The sequence below is a fragment of the Sinocyclocheilus anshuiensis genome, unplaced genomic scaffold (assembly GCF_001515605.1).
Source record: "Sinocyclocheilus anshuiensis isolate Anshui unplaced genomic scaffold, SAMN03320099.WGS_v1.1 scaffold676, whole genome shotgun sequence".
NCBI classification, from domain to species: Eukaryota; Metazoa; Chordata; class Actinopteri; order Cypriniformes; family Cyprinidae; genus Sinocyclocheilus; species Sinocyclocheilus anshuiensis.
In genome coordinates this window covers 1,544,238-1,563,973 of record NW_015558579.1, presented here as the reverse complement: position 1 = coordinate 1,563,973, position 19,736 = coordinate 1,544,238, and the positions used below count along the sequence as shown (strand labels likewise).

General features: G+C 36.6%; 2 protein-coding genes across 3 annotated transcripts in view; one reads left to right on the top strand and one right to left on the bottom strand.

The window, feature by feature from the left end:
- Positions 1 to 4,131: 4,131 nt before the first annotated feature.
- Positions 4,132 to 9,565, top strand: LOC107679815 (cysteine-rich protein 1-like). Of its 2 annotated transcripts, none has more exons than XM_016475500.1 (5): positions 4,132 to 4,284; positions 8,300 to 8,394; positions 8,626 to 8,683; positions 9,173 to 9,213; positions 9,320 to 9,565. In XM_016475500.1, exons 1-4 carry the CDS (start codon positions 4,245 to 4,247, stop codon positions 9,211 to 9,213), a joined length of 234 nt encoding a protein of 77 aa, XP_016330986.1. In that variant the 5' UTR covers positions 4,132 to 4,244; the 3' UTR covers positions 9,320 to 9,565. The 2 variants fall into 2 exon arrangements, with proteins under 2 accessions (XP_016330986.1, XP_016330985.1); XM_016475499.1 differs by having other exon boundaries at positions 9,173 to 9,225.
- Positions 9,566 to 16,153: 6,588 nt separating this feature from the next.
- mideasb (mitotic deacetylase associated SANT domain protein b) overlaps positions 16,154 to 19,736 on the bottom strand; it is a 48,189-nt gene continuing 44,606 nt past the window's right edge. The window contains exon 14 of the transcript XR_001633087.1: positions 16,154 to 16,169. The gene's annotated coding sequence lies outside the window, so the exon portion shown is untranslated. The remainder of the gene's footprint in view (positions 16,170 to 19,736) is intronic.

Below are 19,736 nucleotides of genomic sequence, written 5' to 3'. Positions count from 1 at the left end.
TGTGCACTCTTTGTGTGTGTGTGTGTGTGTGTGTGTGTGTGTGTGTGTGTGTGTGTGTGTGTGTGTGTTTCCTCCTCACTCAATGACATACTGTAACATTTTGTCTGTTATCAGCTCACAAAAATAACTCTTTGCTTCCCAGCCCTCCCTCTGTCTTCAGCAGTGATGAGTTAAGTCCAACAAACTGTTATTCCACAGACCCTGATTACTTAATCACAGACGTCTGTGTTTGTTTTCGCTACTCACTCCTCCTCCCTTTCACTTCTGTACACCCTGATCTATCACACTGGCATTGGGCTCCCACAAATAGCCTACAAAACAATCTGTGATTACGACAAAATTATGATATGCTACTATACTTTTGTAAAGAATAACAACAGGAATCAGGTTATTTATAAGAGCGTCATTTTAAAGTAATGATCTGTTGAGCCACGCCAGTTTGCTAATGCCAAATATCTGTTCCCAGACAAATTACAGTAGTGCTCCCGCGGAGTGGTATGAATGTTTTGTCCAAAGACAGATGCAGTGTTGTGGAGCGACTGACTGAAAGAATAACTCAACAAACTTATCTACAGTTTTCAGTAGGCTGGCTGTAGCTCAGCGCTTTACAAAATAATGTAGCTCTGAGCAAACTGAGGCAATAATTAAGCGCATGTGAACTCACTTCGTTCTCAAGCAGCTTTGGAAAGTCTGATTCATGTAAGTGATTCAGCTTGTTTGAACAGTTGTTATGGATGTCTATCAGCACACCACCAGGGAAAACTCAGTTATTAATAAATAAATAAAAATAGTTAATAATAAATTATAAGAGACGGCAAAATGAATGGATGATTGCTCGCTTAATTTTTGTCCTTCGGATTTTTACAATTTTTATTAATTTCCAAACACAGAATGGCACACAGAACGGTATATGCATCTATTTGTCACGACTGTAATGCAAAGGTTCGAACGCGGGAGTCTCTTTTCTGAATATTCTCTCTGTTGTAGCGTGTCAGTCACGCTTGTCAGGAAAGCGAGTGAGTAAATGCATAAATACACAGTTTGGCCAATTTATACATCATTAATATCAGATTTAGCACGATTACGTTCACATCAGAAGCAAACAGTACCGGAGTTCGCATGAACCGTACCCCCAGACAAAGCCTACAGTTCATGGATGCAAACCTGAGTTCAGAAAACAGCGTTCACATTATCCAAATAACGAACTGAATTCTGATATCAAACGAACCCACGTGTGCACCAAATTTGAGTGTTAGCGTGAAATGTTCATGAAGTAGCCTGACTTTTTACCGAGTGTGCCTCACAAGTCCTGAAAAGTGAAGGCAAATATTTTGATCGCCCTCTGGTGGCTGGCTGCAGTATAGGTCATAAACCCCACCTTCTCCATGTAAACAAATGTGATGTAAACCAAAGTAAAAAAAAATCAAATCAAATTACACTTCAAATTAATTTTTTCCCAAAGATGGGTTCCGTCATATTGGGAAGTTCTTATCATGCTTTCAGCTGTTCGACTTTCTTATAAGTTTGCTTTTAGTTAGTTATTTGATGCTATAAAATCGCAAGCATAATTGCTTGCTTGTGATTGGGTCTGTGGAAGTTTGGGTGGGATTTTGATACTGCGGCTCCAGCTCATGATCACTATTACTGCGCAACATCAGGTTCTAAATTATGGCATTGGCGCAAGATGACAGCGGCCATACCTGGAACATTTTGGCTTCACTTCTCTACATTGGAAGGAAGTGGCGACACGTCGTCCAACTTTTTTACAGTCTATGCTCTCTAACTGAATGAGCGGCACCATGGACACCACCATTGCCGCTCAGAATCAAGTATTCCAGAGAGCCACGTAAGAAGAAATTATTTATAAGCCATAGATGTTAAATACCTTTGTTTAACTATTTGTGCTGTTTTTTAAATTTGTATTTTGACAGCACACATAAATCGCAAAGACGTCTATTTTATGTGCGTGGTTTCATCTGGAGGCTCATCTGTCTCCAAGACTTTTCCTGAAAGATGTTAAAAAGACATTTAGAAAATGTCTTTCAAATGTCTATGGTTATGTAAAACTGCTTTTTAAACATGTTTATCAGATGTTTGTACACAACAGATGTTTTCCAGATGAAGAACATACATATAAAATATGAGTTTGTAGCTTGGCACGCTACAGGTTTAAAGTAGCTTCCCCAACACTGAAACCAAGCATTATTAAGCCAGGCTTCTATTAGGCAATCTACAAACTTTAAAGGTTTATCCTTTCATGTTGTTTAAAAATAAACAGTTAGAGGAAGTGTGTACTGCGGGTGCTCAGATCAGATAATACTCTTGGTGCTGGTAAGCAGGCAATGATAATAGAGCTGGAAGAGACGGGCAGGGGAAATTATCTCTCAGCACGGATTGCTGGATCTACTGTCAACAGAGGGAGGAAATAAAGATCAGTGGAAAATCCTTGATGGTGAACCTCACAGTGTCTACATGGGGAAGAGCCCAGTGAATAGGACTGCAGTTACACTGCTAGAGATGAAACAGCGGGTGGGCTGTTTGCTGGCAGTTGGAGTCTGCTGAGATGAAACTGTGGCCTGGCATGACTGGGTACACATGGGTGGCATGATAGAGTTAGGAGATTGCTGATGGATCAGCTGTGGGTAGAGCTGTCAAGATAAATCAAACACAGGACAGGAGAGGGAAGCAGCCACATACAGCCACAAAAATGTAATTCTTTTAATGAGACTTTTCTTCATTATGAAATCAGGACATTTGAATCATTATGGCATTGCATCATATAAGAAAAAAGAATCTAAATTGTCTAAACTGAGAACATATTGATCATAGAACAGGAGTGAAGTCATTGCATGTGTGTGTGTGTGTGTGTGCGTGTGCGTGTGCGTGTGCGTGCGTGTGCGTGTGTGTGTCAATGATTAAATCTAGACAAAGGTGTCATGTTATTGATTAAAAAAATTATCTGGTTAAACAGCCATAAAATAACATCAATATCTGTGTGTGTTTACTTATATTCTCTACGTTACGAGGACCAATTGTCCCCACAAGGATAGTAATACCAGTCAATTTTGACGTTGTGGGGACATTTTTTGGTCCCCATGAGGAAACAAGCTTATAAATCATACAGAATGAAGTGTTTTGAAAATCTAAAATAGCAGAAAGTTTTCTGGGTATGAGGATAAGGGGATAAAAAATACAGTTTGGACAGTATAAAAACCATTATGTCTATGAATGTCCCCATAAAACAAGGAAACCAGTGTGTGTGTGTGTGTGTGTGTGTGTGTGCGCGCGCGCGTTTTTGTGACAAATGAGGACATAAATTTGTATAATGACAAAGGTATGACATAGGTATTACAAGGAGAAGGTGACTTTTCAGGACATTACCCCATGTCCCCACTTTTCACAAAAACAAACCTCTGTGTGTGTGTGTGTGGATCCGCATACATCAGTGATGTATTTCACCACACTTGAAAACATGTTGAGCAGTTGCCATGGTGCATTTATCAATCCAAGGGTTGGGCTGAGACACACCTATACTCTCAGGAAAGGTTTGATCTGTCAAATACTGATGCTGTTTACTAAACGTAAATACACAGACATTTACAACATCCGCACACAAATAGTCACTCAAAGACGTACACAAAGTTCTCTAGGTGTGTGCAATGCGCCAGATTAATGTTCATAATTGTGAAAGAGTGAATAGTAAGCCAGCTGGGTTCAGGTACACTGCTCTATGTCTGAAAACAAACTCTCATTTTAAAAACACAAAGCAGTGATGACCAGCGTGTTTGGCGCATTACTGTTTGATGACATCAGATTCCACCTACATTCCACGTCATGTAGCTCTTTGATCTGTGAATGAGTTTGTTCCGAGTACAGGATCATATTTCTATCCCTTTCAAACAAGCAGAACTCAACCTGCATCCAGTGCAAATGGTTATTTCCACAAACAATGAGCCTCCAGTGTTTGTAAACCTGTCTGCAAACTAATTAAAAAGCCAGAATACAAAGCGGAAAAACCGCAGAATATCAGCATACGTATAATGAAGTATAAGGCGCGTTCTCTCTCTCTCTCTCTCTCTTCCCATCACCGTGTGCAAACTATTTCCACACTACTATAAAAAAGGCTGCAGAGTGGATGAGCGCAAACCAAAGGCGTGGCTGTGTGCAGGTGGACCGTTGCTGCTCTCCTTCTCAACTTTCTTCAAGCAGGACTTTCTCCTCTGAGGAACTAAATCACCGCAAACATGCCTAAATGCCCCAAGTGCCAAAAGGAAGTTTACTTTGGTAAGACTCGTGTGAAATATTTATATTTACATACATGCTACTTTTAATAAATAGGAGAAGAAAGTCAAAGTACACTATTATGCTGTTATACAATTTATTAATATTCGATGTAAATAATGTAAGCTGGTTTGAATAAGCAACAGCACGAGGGAATAACCAGGAAGGGAGCTGTCAACTAATGCATGTGAGCGTATTTCCTGTTAGAAACTTTTGCAAAACAGCTTTTACATATAGCTTGTGCAAGCAAGTATTTGCAGCAAGATAACAAAAAACACAGTATATTATAGAAAAAAAGCGTTTGCATTATGATTTTTAGACTTAATGGTGAATTGCATTGTTGGCTTAGAGTGGTTAGACTAAAGGTTATGTTTGCTTAGAAAAAAACAAAAAAAAAAAATATCATACTATAAATGTGTAATTTACATTATTAATAATATTTATAGTAATAAAGAAACAATAAGAACATAAATAGCAGATAGTACAGCAGTGACTAATAATGCAAATGATAATGTCAGTGCTTTACATTGTAAAGTAACCTGTTTGCATTGTGTATTCAGCCAATATAAATATTATTTGCAATGCTATTTAAATATTTTCAGTACCATGAAGGCAACAAGACAAGACGTGTCTTTAAAGAACTTTACTGTTTGGCTCATATTCAAACAGAGAAATTGGTCAACTATATGTATGGAACATAAAAATTAATGTGTACATTTCTTACGTTTCTGAGCCCAGCCTTAATTCATTCATAAGCATCTCCTTTGAGACTTTCTCTTTACTGCAAGTCTGGGCTTGGGTTTTGTCCTCTCAATTAACTGACCATTTGTTCCACCACTCTTTTTTCTTCTTCGCTAATTTACTGTACATTCTTTGCCAATATAAACATGCCGGGCAGTTTTTGGAAGTTTTCTATCATCAAGCAATGGAGTTAGACTCTTTCAGACACTTTGAAACACAAAGTCTGTATAGCACATCATATCTTCTCCGTATGTAAAATTAATAATCAGCAGTTCACTGAAAGTTTTATTTATTATTTACAGAACCTATATGCACATGAATTAACAATAAAGATTCCATCATATGGTCCTCATTCGGCATCTCACAACATTACACATTCTGCTTTTGCTCTTATAGTGCTTCTCTAAACCTGTATCTTTTCCATCATGCAAAATTGCCTCACGTGCCTGGTTCTGGTCTTATTTAATGTTCGAGTGGAAGTAATCTAACAACCGCAGCCCCTCAGAGATGGAAAGAGACAAAAAAAATCCACAATCAAGATATAAGATAGAGATTAGATAATGGCATAATCACAATAACAATTTTATGGCTTCGCCATAACCACAAATAGAGAGTGGGTTTTCATATTTGTAATTCTTTTTAAAGAGGTCATATGATGCTGCTAAAAAGAACATTATTTTGTGTATTTGGTGTAATGAAATGTGTTTATGCGGTTTAAGGTTCAAAAAACACATTATTTTCCACATACTGTACATTATTGTTTCTCCTCTATGCCCCGCCTTTCTGAAACATGTCGATTTTTACAAAGCTCATCGGTCTGAAAAGCGAGGTGCAAATCTTCCCACAGAGCGACGTAGACATCTGGGGGCATGTTAGAACGAGGCGTTTTAGGTAGGTGTGGCTGACTCTTAACTTTTATAAAGAATATCTCTTTGGATTTGAGACTTTAGTCTTTGCAACTTTACAGATCTTCTTTATGCACCAAGAGCTTGTAACACTTCAAAGAGAAAGGAAAAATTGAAATTGCATCATATGACCCTTTTAAGTTTAAACAGATGTAAAAGTACATTGTGTAATTTCTATCATCATCGGACTGATCTGCAAAAATAATGACCATTTCCAACATGTTTCCAAAGAACTTCCCCCAATCTTCTACTATTGGTCAGTCGAACAGATAGTCCCGCCCCAAACTTTCACCATTGGCTCAATATTCAGTGTTGCTCTGTTGAGATGCTTAAACCAACAAAGCAATGTTTTAAAACAAAATTTTACATAGTAATAATATTAATGTTAACATTATTTACTTATATATATATTACTTACTCTTTGCAATGTTATGGGGAAAAAACATGCTATGCAGAATAAATCAGCTTCAGGTTACAAATCTCTGTTGTAGATTTGACACCCAGTCAAGAACACTTTATACTGATAAATGCCATTAAGAGAGAGAGATTAGTGTGTCCTCTGTGTATTTGGCTGAGGGAAGTTAAGTAATTACTGTCTTAGGTGTGGCTCAGATGACCAAACTATTTCTTGGCAGCATTGCAAGAGCCCAAACCCATTCTAGTGAATTCCTTTCTGCTTTGTTTGTCCTTTCAAAATGTTCTTTCTCACATGGACCATTGATTCTGCATCCAGCTCTCCCAGCATGTCTGGATCATGTGTTCAGAGTCTAGTACTAAACAAAAGAGCTTCCTTTATCATCCACCGTAGTGTGACATGACTAACTGCCTGAGCTGGGATGAGTATGACTCTTATTACAACAGTTGTAAGCAATTATAGCAGCTCACGGTAGTCCATAACAATGGGAATAATGTAATATATGTGCTATCCTTCAACACTCTGCTTACTAGATAAAAGATGAAGCATTATTTGGTGTCTGGGGTCTTTGCTAACACCTCATCACATTTTTCAGATTTACGTCACAGATGGGAACTGTTAATCTGCCCTTTGTCCGTCCTTTGGTTTCTGCATGCCAAAAAGCTCAAACGAATCTTCTCTTGGAGCCATAAATCTGACATCTTTTAGCGTGGTCATGCTTTCAGACAGTCTTTGGCGTCCATGAGATGTAGACTCTTGCCCAAAACCTCCCTCGTAAAAAGCACCTCCCCTACTGGAGACGCCCGAGCAGGCATGACTTTGTCTTCCCTTCCCACTTCTTTTACGATGTTCATCATGAGGGTTGTTTGGAGAAATCTTTCTGCTGAGGGCTGTAGATAAAGACTTCTTTATGGCCCTTTTATAAGGGAAGGGAGGGATGAATTCCTTTGGGAGTGTCCTGCATGTAGCGTCCACACCCACCCATGTTCTCGCTGTCATGACTTTATCTGCGTTGAGTGGAGAACACAATGATCTGACCAGATTTGCAGCATGCTGGACTGTGGAGGCAATCTGCCAGACTTGAGATTTCAGCTTAAGCTTTGTTGACATGAAAAGTTCATGGCTTTAATTAACTACATAATGGCTGCAAATCAGCTAATTTTCCCATGAATGATTGACTTTATATTGCTCTGACTCCTTTATAAAAACAACTTAAAGGCTAATGAGTGATCCTTTAGGTTCCAAGTTGTCTATGAGGTTATAAACAGGCCCAGATGGAACTAAACGTTTCTTTTCAGCCATTTTCCGCATTGACTTTTTTTTGGAGGAAATCAGCTAAATGAATTTAATCATAGTAAAATGTGTTAAATTAGGCTAATTTTCTCACTACACAAGTTCTTAGCCAAAATATGTATTTAAGAATATTTATTACAAATTTAAAGAGATAGCTCACCCCATAATTTTAATTTTAAGTTGGTCATTATTTACTCACCCTGTTGTTCCAAACCTGCATGACTTTCTTTCTTCCTTCAAAATGCGAAAGAAGATATTTTGAAGAACTATTTTTGTCCATACAATGAAAGTCAGTGGGGTCCAAAACAGCATTGAACTTCATTTTCATTTTCATAAATATAGTGAGATGGAAAAAAGTCATTTTTTAAAATACAAAGCACATTTTTTTGTGTTCAACTGAAAAAAAGTTAGGTTCTGAACAACATGAGGGTAAGTAATTGAAGATAAAAAATAATAATTTGAGGTGAACTGTCCCTTTAAATTTTTTATTAATATTGAAATATTGTGGCTAATAATTGACAAAAGTGCATAAAAATGAATAAATAAATGGAGAATTTTGTGAATAATGTGCACTGCAATTCTGCATTAATCAATCCATGTTTGCCTAATTATATGTGGTTTTCATATTTATTTGAATTAATGATAATTATCATTGATGTTTCAGCTGAGAGAGTGTCGTCACTTGGCAAAGACTGGCATAGACCCTGTCTGAAGTGTGAGAAATGCAACAAGACCCTGTCGGCTGGCTCACATGCAGAGGTAAGTCACAGAAATACACACGGCCTGCCAACCTCTTACTGGGACAGAGCACAGATTAATTTACCAGGCAGACTTAATGGAGTCCAGTTAACTTTGGCATATTTTTACCTTACATAAACACTTCAGGGGGTTAGTCTGTCAGACTAATATGTCTTGAGGAAGGTCTTGCATAACAGCCCTGTTCAAGTCCATTAATGTACTGCATACTGACTAATGTGTTTCACCCCACAGCATGATGGGAAGCCCTATTGTAGCAACCCATGCTACGCAGCACTCTTTGGACCCAAAGGTAAAGTTTCTCCAATGTGCTAACAGCTCTGTTTTACTGTGCTGTAGAGTTACTGTTCAACTACACCACCACATGGCATAGATTAGTGCTTCACCACATAAACACATGGACTGACTGCTGTGGGACAGTACTTGACCACTATAAAGTGTTTCTCACTCATCCAGGGAATTTATTCAAATTTCTTAATTATCCAGTGGCACTTAATCTAAATATCTTACTGTCAGCTGTTATATAATTGAATTTTGCATCAATGCTACACATAGGCTATTTGTGACAGAGTCAAGATTTTTGTGTTTTCTGTTAGCATGCTAATCAGTTAGCCTGCTAAGCTAACACATCCAGTTCAAGTTACTTCAAATAATTGTCAAAACATTCAATTTCATGCCATATGGTCAAATGGACATGGTAATACTGTATTTTCTATTGAAAACCAACAATGACTGTCATACAGCCTATAATTATAAGTAATTCTCTTTCTTTTTTCCTCAGGTTTTGGACGTGGCGGCACTGAGAGCCACACATTCAAATAGGTCATTGCACAAGTGAGTTCAACATATAAAAATGATCAATTTTACCTATACTTACAGTAGATGACATGTAACATGCACTAACTATATTTTTCTTTTCTATTTACAGGTTTACACACTCTATAAGCTTGTTTTAGAGGAACTTGATTTTTGTTTATTTGCCACTATTTTTAGCCACATATTGTTAAACCAAAGACAAAATGACCAAACCATGCAATGTTTTAGAAAGTACTAATTTGTATAATCTGTTTTTAAAATGTTGTCTGCTATAGCAGCACACAATGATGTTTCATTAGGGGCACTAGTCAAAGACCCTTTTATAATTTTATACATTAAATGTATGATTTAAACCTCCCTCTGCTTGTCCTTCACACTTCTTTCACATATAGGCCTATATGAATTAATAAAATGTACTAAATTTTGCCTTGTTTTTTAATTTTATTATCCCTTTTACAACATTTTATCCCTTTTATCCCTGTCATTGCGTCACTCATAGCATCATATTATTGCATCATGATTTTGTTACTCTTGTTTTCATTTTAAAGTCTTAAGACCCATCCACACATTTATAGTGGATGCTGTTGCTGTTGCTCTAATGTTACTAGTAGACTGAAAGTCTGGAAATATCTTTACAAAATGCAATCACAAATTATATATATAGATGCTAAATCTAAGAAATCATTCTAATTTGACTAGGGATTTGTTTTCTTGTTGCTAAAGGAGTACCATTCTGTTGTTGGGGAGTGTTTTTATAAACTACAGAAGTGCTAGTGCAATAAATCATTAACCAGATGAACAATCTAGTATGATACTATTTAAACTCAATTATACTGCCAACAAATTTCAAAATGTCATACAAATCTGAGAGCTAATTAGTTTTCTTGTGCGTAATAATGAGCACAATGTAGAGGATACTGCTTTAATATAAACTATATCAGTGCTTCATCATGTAATCAACAAGAACTTTCAATGATTCAAACTCACTGTGACTGCCACCGGTTGCATTTCCATTCGTCATTTTCTATACAAATCATACAGAATAGTAAAATCGCTCCATAAATTCTCTGTCTTATTTTGCCTGCAATCAGGCGGTGGAAACACTTTGTTTTGATAGTCCAATTTAACAAAGTAACTTTGCAACTACCAGTTATTAAAGTATTAATAGGCTGTCTGCTTAATATCTAATACCTAATTAGAGTTAGTAAACATGTAGTTGCAAATTATTGGGAATTTGTTGACATGTAGATGGAAAGTTACTTACAGTTAGTCTAAAGTGGACTATCGAAATAAAGTGTAAACGAGACGGGTGACGTGAGCTCCACTGTTCACTCCTATTGGTTGTCATTTCCAAAAGTCACTCTGCATTTGATTAAAGTTAAGCATTTTTCAACTCTGTTGTGTCTCTGGACACGTCTACATCCTGGCTGCATCCAAAATCGCATACTTCCCTACTACATAGTAGACGAAACCAGTATGTGACAAATAAAGTATGTCTGAATTCACAGTATTCATAAAAGAGTAGGTAAAAAGTACCCGGATAATTGACTACTTCCAGCAAGATTCTGAAGTGTGCATACGATGGACACTTTACTATCTCATAAAGCCATGGGAGAGGATTTGTGAATGGCAGTAAAGTGATGCAACATTTGCTGGTAGGTCACATAACATTGACAACATGGTGAATGTAGTATGTCCACATTACATTCATACTACATAGAACATACTTTTCAGCGGTCACAAAGTAATGACTTATTTAAGATAAGTACATACTCAAGAGAGTATGCGATTTCGGACACACACCCTGTCTCCAATAAAATGTCACGTGTTGCTGGAAATCGACAACTCCATTGCAATCAATGGGATCATGTCACTTTGTCACTGCACGTTACTGGCGTCAATGTGAGAAATATTCCATGTGGAGAAGAAAAAAGCTTTTTTGCCACTTGGCGAGTGTTAATTTTGCACCCTGTGCCCCACTAAGAAACAAAATGGCTCCTTAACAGAACAATTTCCACTTTTAGAGAAGGTGATGCCAACAAATGTTGAGCTTTATATTGAAAAGCTAATTATTACTGGCATGGTTCCAGATTCCAATGATGAATCAGACATGAGTAAGCAGTGTTAATTATGAGTAATGCCCCAGAGCACAACCATTTCCACATAACTGCAGAAACAACCTGCCAGAGGGATTAATTGGTAACTATTGATTCAAGCGAGTTTATTTAGAATAGGCTTATATGGTAACATACCAGAATGAACACATGCCGAATCCCACATACATTTCGAGGTAACTGATTCAAAAGGGAGTGTAACTTCCACTCTGTGTCTATTTGACATGAGTGCCTGCCTACACCCCTTCAACTCTTCTCACCACCCAACACAGAATGGCTGCCGGCGGGTCAGAGGAGAGTGGTTACTATCGTAACAGACACAAACAAGACCCAACAGTGACTTGGCCAACGCTCAGCCCGGCTCTGTCTCTAGCATTTGCCCCTAAACAAAGATCCTTTATCATGGTGAGATCTGGAATGAGAGAATGAGCCAGACAGAAAGGGTTGTTTCCCGGTTTGCTATTTCAAATATTTTTCAAAGAAAGAAGCATTGAGCACACACATGATGAAATGCGACTATTTTTATAGCATTATAATGGAGATCACGCAGCTGTACAGCTTCCATCCCCTCACGCTTGCAACTTTCTCACACAGGAAGGATATTTCTGACTGAATCAAGGCTGTTTGTCATTTTCAGATGCAATAATAACAGAACTGAAATTTCTGTGGATCCTGCGCCAGTGATGAACCTGAGTAAACACACTCAAATACAGAAACTGCCAAGCAATTTATATTTGCATGGCCTCATCCTCTTTGTTTAAGTGGTAAAGGGTATCAATCTCTCACTTTCTTCACTCTGCAGAGTTGCAACGGCAGTACACTTTCCTTCAACGGTCTTATGACAGGATATTTGTCAAGCTCCTGCTGACGCTAAATGGGCAAGTGATACAATGCTACGGACCAAAGGGAATTATTACATTTGCCCAAGAATAACACAGTAGTTTTATGTGTTTTAAGATGCTCAGAGTCATTGAGTTACAGAATTCATATAAAGTTTGTAGCCAACTGCATGGTACAAGTAAGAGTACATACCATTTCCAGCACATTCCAGCTAATCCTCTATATTTTAAAAATGACATTTTTACCACTGCACTACTTATTTTCGTTTATGCTTCTCAAATGGACCTACAAATGTCTTTTCAGTTACAGTATTTTCCATGTAAGAAAATGAAACCTGCTTAGTCTGAAAAGATTTGTAGCACAACTTGAAGCATAAAACTCCCAAGTGACTTGCTGCAGGCTATTTGTAATAAGGTGACTTGGTCTGCTCTACACAGATTAATCTAATGGTTGCAGGCACCATGGTTGTAGTATAAAATGAAAATAACAAATAAAAAAGTGGATTTTGGATGACTGTTATCACATGAAAACATATGAAAAATATGTATTTAAGCTACTAAAACTAAACTACTAAAAAACTTACACGCGCTGTAGTAGCATAGTGGGTTTCATTATTTTATGGCATACACACGCAGTTTCCCGGGAAATCCGTCCCGACAGCTATACAATTTAAATCTCTAGTCTCACCACCGTCGAGGTATGGTAAAAACATAGTTTAGAAGACAGATTTTGTAGTAGGCTACATGAACATTAATTCAGTTTTGTTCACTTCATAGTGTAGCTATATAACACTTCCATCGCCATTTAATCTTTTGTCAAAGGTAAACAAGTTAATATACAATCAATTGCAACAATATTTTTTACATTAAGCGCAATTCTTCAGAGAACTGGAAGGAGCGGCGACTCGATGCTACGCGATGCGTTAGCCGCTATATGGAAATAACGAGAAGAATAACGTGCAGTAAACAGTAACTGTTTGCACTGCAAACCAGTGTTTTACCAGATCTCGAATCAATACGAGTTTCTGTTTCTTTTTGGCGTGCTATTTATACGGAGAATTTGACTTTGGCGTATATAAATTGTTAGGATTGGGTGTGGGGTAGCTGCGTATCATATGCACGCCATATGATACGCGAAAATTGCGTATTATATGCACGCCAAACACGCGCGTCATATCCACGCCAAAGTCAATTTCAAAGTTGACAAAGTCAACAGAAAATCGTGTTATTGATAAGAATTTGCATGACACCGGTCTCTTACACTCATGTAAATATACTGAACTTTTGACTGTTTTAGCCAAAAATCACAAGTCTGATTAATTGTAAAATAATAACAAACCTCTTCTCAACAAAGCGCATGAGTGAAGTATCATGTCAAAGTTTAATATTTGTTTGATTAATAGCAATGATGTTAGCACAACTAATTAAAAGGTATAAGAGATATGAAGAAAGTTAAAGGGGGTCATAGGATGCCCATTTTCCACAAGTTGATATGATTCTTTAGGGTCTTAATGAAAAGTCTGTAACATAGTTTGGTTAAAATTTCTCAATGGTAGTGTAAAAAACACCTTTTTTACCCTGTCAAAAACAGCTCTTTTCAGAGCACGCAGTTTTGTAGCATTTTCCTTTAAATGTTAATGAGCTCTGCTGACCCCGCCCCTCTCTTCGGAGCTGCTCTCAGAGAGACTGTTTACTTTAGCCGCATTCATCGTGAAACTTGCTAATTAGCACATTATTAGGAAAGGCGATTTGCAAAGATTCATTACAAAACATTATACTCAATACATCCAACAACAGAACACCTCAGTCGCTTAGGAGTCATTCTTGTCTACATCTGCTCCAGCGGTGAAACAATCGCGGACTGATGACAGCTCACTCAGGGCGGGTCTAAGGTAAGAGGCCAGTCCAGTCTGTGCTGAAACGCTACTGTCAATCAAACTATCGTGGGAGGGGCCTGTTTTTGTGACGTCACACAGACAGGCATCTGAGATTGGCTCGATTTGAGAAAGGGGTAAAGATTTGAGCAGATTAAAAAAAAAACACTGGGTGGACTTTTATCATTATAGGGTGGTTGTGTACACACACTGCCAACACACATTTCAGTTCAAACAACTTGTAAAAGTGCATGTAGCATCCTATGACCCCTTTAAAAAAAATATGTAGGGATCATGGGAATGAGGTAATGCCGTTAAATCTTAATCACTGAAAGTAATGATTCAAGGCCTGAATTATTATTGTGATTATTTTCATTGTGCAGAGCTCCGAGAAGCTGTAACAAAAGCAACAGTACTTCATTAAACATGGAATGAATTTTCCAAAAAGTTCTCCAAATAAATCTTTCAAGTGCATAAATTCTAAAAACAGAGTTCTATTCATAGTAAACAAGCCCTGCCAGAATGTGACATGAGGGAGAAGCTGTGGTTTGCCATTGAATCTGGTCCTCATCTCTTTTGGCAGTACAAAATATTTGTTGAATTACATTTTCTGTCCCGTCGGTCCCATCTCATTCTATCCACCCTCACTCAGTCACTGGTATGTCCTCACAAATGGCAAAGCAAGGCTGGAAGAAATCTGCTGTGATGAGCTGCACATTTCTCATCATGTTTAATGAGAAAGTCAGTGTGTGCTAATAAGAGTGGAGTGAGAGACAGGAAGACGGCTGATCGGAGCTCCGAGCACCTGCGAGGTGTGAGCGGCTGCACATCTGTCTCTGTTACTGTGTTGATTAGCGAACAGGGCGGCTTCCTGCTAAATCCCAGAGACCGGATGTGATAATATCCATGCAGTGCTTGGCTATGTTTGAAATAGGATACCTCTAGAATACAGCAGTATACACAGTACACTGCTGTTGTTGTTTTTTAACAAAATTGTAGCCGTGAAACAACTGTGTCATTTATCATGGTTTTCGGTTTAAACTTGTTTTGTTCAGTTTGAACAAAATTACTGTGGCTTTTAATAATTTTTAGTACATAACAGGCTAGCTACTACATAACACAATAAATCTTAATAACTTTTGAAGTTGTCTTTATTTATAGTATGTAAACTAACTTAAACATTGACTAGCAAAATATTTTTTATTTAATCTTAAATCCAACAAATTATTATATTGACCCTACATTTACATTTATGCATTTTCCAGATGCTTTTACACATTTTCACAGTTATATTTTTTATAGTTCAGTTCTTGCTTTCCCTGGGGTTGGAACCCATGACCTACAGGAAAGTACAATTTTGGTTTATGTTTACAGAAATTATATATCAAAGTATATGTATATGGTCTTTATAATAAAATGTTCATGTTCGTCAAGAAAAAAAAAAATCTAAAATTGTGTTCTTAGGACTTTACAAAAGAGGCAAAAAGTATTGGCGGATTTATTATGTTGGTCATAAGAGAGAAATCACTCCCCCAGCCATTGTATTATAAACACACATGCAGCAGCATTAACTAGTTTTCTGTAGTTTAATGCCAAGGTAATAAAACACAAAGCACAGTTTTATAAATGTACATTATATATATTTTGTTTAAATGAAAAAAAAAAAAAAACTTTGCTAGATTTATGGTGTTAATAACCGTGGAAATGTGTCATCACAGTCTGTGAAAATGGTCAGACTGGAAGAGATCGATTCAAGTGCATTGCATTGTGGGATACAGTAGTATGATCTGGTGCATACTACACAGTTTGGTGAATCTAGGTATATAGAAAACTCTCATATGTATATTACAGAAACAATACGGAAGATAGCAGAGAACGTCAGAACTGCTCCACTGCAGGCTGCCCATTGTCTTTTACAGTCCGTCTATTAAGAAGGTGATAAAACAAGATGGTATCCGGTGCAAATTACTCTATAATTATGGGTCTACTTGTAAATATAAATGGGATTTAACTGTAAGGCTTTGCCTCTGGTTCACTACCTTCTGAGATTTCCCTCCCAAGATGCAATGTGTCTGTTAAGGTAATTACTGAGAGGTTACTCTGCAACCACAAAATGTGTACACACACACACACAACTGATTATCACTATTTATTTAGCTGTTGTTGTGTATCATTGCATAGCTTCATTTTAATAACAATAGTGAACATGATATTTTCTGGTCATAGGTGGAGGAATCTCATAAACCTGTCAAAAATAAAACAATGTATTTTACTTACAGTAAATAAAGATTATTTTTATGTAGGGACACTGAGTTTTTTTTGCTTTTTTTTTGTTCTTATATTGTGACATTATAAATCAAAGCATTTCTCCCCCAGTTTGCATTACAGCCATGCAAGAAAAATCTAATTTTTATTAAAGTTTTTTTATGCATATTATTATTATTATTTTATTTATTTATTTTTATGACAGGCATCTTGATATATGTGAAAATGAAGAGTCTTATTATGTCCTTTATATAGAGTTTTTACTTTTGATTGATCTTGGAAAGAGAACATTATTATTATATTTATGCATTGTATTTATGCATTTTAAAGCATTGTGTATTTGCTGTACTTTAATATAGTCTGATTTCAATAAAAAAGAATATATATAGCAAGTTCATGTAATGTAAATGATAGAATTACTACTGAAAATAAATTAAACTATTTGTATTTCAAAAATCAAATAAGTTGTAAATCGATCAATCAGTCAATCAATCTTAATGGCTATAAATAAATCTGAATGTTTTTTTCTTTTTGATTTTAGCCTGAAATGTGACCTGAACACATTTTCGTGAGGTTCACCCAGTCAAACATCTGTTAAGTGAATCTGTATCAAGTTCTTTATATAACGCATACATTTCAAACGTGATTCCACAACTTTACAGTAAATCACAGGGACACTAAATCTTAAACATGTAAACATCTCTCCTGTATTGCTGCTCCCACGCCCAGAGGGACATCAGGGCCAACCGAGGGGGCTCATGATTCGCTGGCTTTCCATTGATGAATGAACAAACCTATCACATCTGTTACAAACGGCCGGGTGGAATTTCCTCCAAACACACTTTACTGAAGTTTGCATTGCAGATTGTGCAAACTCAGTCCTTTGTGTGTCCTTCTAGAAGACAAAACAGATCCCCTCTGATCTCTGATTGCTTCCATATGTTGTCTAAGACTGTAAAAAAATGCATTCTTCTCTCAACAGAGATTGTGTTGGCCATTATATCTCAGCATCTCTTCCGAGTGGGAGGAAAAGGGAGTGAGAATGTGCACAAAACCACCTCGTCTGTTCTCGTCTGTCTCTCCCAAAATCCCCTGCTGCTTACTTTGAAATACAACAGTCAGTTCTTTACCTACAGCCCTGAATCCACAGCAACAGTCAACACACGTCTCATCACTTGATCAACAGACCACAGTACGTGGTAGATGTGTGATTGTGGCTCTGGTCAGTAAATGAGTGGTGTGCAGAGGCGTTTACATGCTCTCAACAATTCTTTGTCACGACAAATCGTTTCGTCTGTCATTCTTGAGACGTGGGACAAAACAGGTCCAGCAAGGGTAACTGCTATTAGCTTTAAAAAATAAAAATATTTTCAATTTTAAATGTCATGAGGGATTAATAATAGAATGTATTTAACACAATTATCACCTTCAATTTAATTTTCTCATTATTATACCAAATCTGTGTTTCTTAATGTCCTCTCACTACATCTAAAACAGTGTGTCCACAGAGAAGGGTTCAAGCATTCATATGCAATAAAATGGATAAAAAAAATTTTTAATGATAAAAAGAGCTTGTTTTATCAAAAGCAACACACGATTTCTATTTTAACATATTTGTAAGATTTCTAACCTGCAGACTTTCATATTATCACTGTAGCTTTTCTAGTGTAAAAAATACTGTAGACAACAATGCCACCGTGTGGACATTCAGTGTGGTCCATACAACTTAGGAAAAAAATCTGAATAAAATTGTTTTATTGTTCCTCTAGCCATCATTTGACCAATTAAAACACTCATCCTCCCCAAATACTGTTACAAATATGGTCATCATGTTTATTGTGTTTTTTTCTTATTTATTATTCTAAAACGCATGATAAAAACACAACCGAAACACAATAAGTTATACTGTAGTAAAAAGCACTTCAGAGTTCTTTCCACAGCCATCATTAGTGTACAAGCCCCTATGAAGATAGCATAGAAAGTGTGCATACAGTTTTAGAAGCCTTTTTCATATTTTATATTCCTCTACAGAAGAATTTCCCTTGGCTGAATGAAAGACAGAAACGGGAGGTGCACCCTTACGACATTCCCCAAATTAATTTCAATATTCATATCTCAACAACAACAACGAGAATAACAAAAAGCTTGGCTAAATCATTGACAAATGCCCGTATCTTCATATTAGAGCAAATCAGTCTTTTCACATATATGAACAAGTATATATAATATATATATTTTTTAAAAATTTAAAAAAGACATTAAATAGTCTAGGAAGCTTCTTTTTCTCACTTGGCTTTGAGTTTGAAACCGTTTTGAATATTGGTGCATCAACTACACACAACCACGCATGCACATCCATGCAAAAAAACAAACACACATGCATTCGCACACACACGCACACGCTGCATAGAAGACTTCTGTGTTATTAGCAATAATTGGAGCCGTTACTGTTGGCTGTGAATCCCCCGTGTGCCTATCCTTTAAAAGAAGACTCTTTGTTGTCATGGAGACAAAGCCAAGTGCTTAAGTGTTTGGCCAGTAGAGAGAAAGAAACCCGAGCTGCTCGCAACTGCCCTTAAACTCACCAACCATTAAATCTCACATTTGTTCTTACACTAAAATCTAAGTTGATTATCTAATACTTTTGTTCAAAGATGCTAAAAAAAAGTGGAGTGGGAGGGAACTCCAAAGTCCCACTATTGCTATTGCACTTACAGTGTGATTTTATAATCATGATTTCAGCAAATATATGCAATCTTCACTTAAACACAGGAAGCAAATGTCTAAAACTAAAAGTCAAATGAGAAAAAGAACTGCACCCCTTCCCTCCCCCCCAAAAAACAACATACTTATAAAACGGTACAAAGCTAATAGTAACAGTACTGATAATAACAATAAATGATATATCAAGCACAACCATTATAATCTGCGGAGTATAAAAAAAAAATAACCTTTGTAAAAGTGATTGTCATGTAAAGATAGAAAGTGTCAAAAACATTGAAGGCATCAGCAAGGTCACCGTTTTAATGAAAGGAAGAGTTCATTCAAAATTAAAAATGCTGGCATTATTTACTCACACTCATGTCTTTCCAAACCTGTATGACTTTCTATATGATGAACACCAAAAGGAGATGTAAAGTAGAATGTTCAAGCTGATCATTTTCATGAAATATAAGTATATAGTAGCAATAGGGCAGCTGTCAAGCTTTAATAAGTTAAAAAAGCACCATAAAATGCCCATACAACTCGTGCATTGTATACAGTCTTTTGATGTCATACGATAATTTTTTGTTTAGTCTTTTATACCCCATGTGTGCATATCTTATATATACTTTATATATAATTTATATACTATTGTATATATTATAATACTAAGTATACATTTTATTATATATTATATATATTATTATTATATTATAATACTATGTATCGTATTT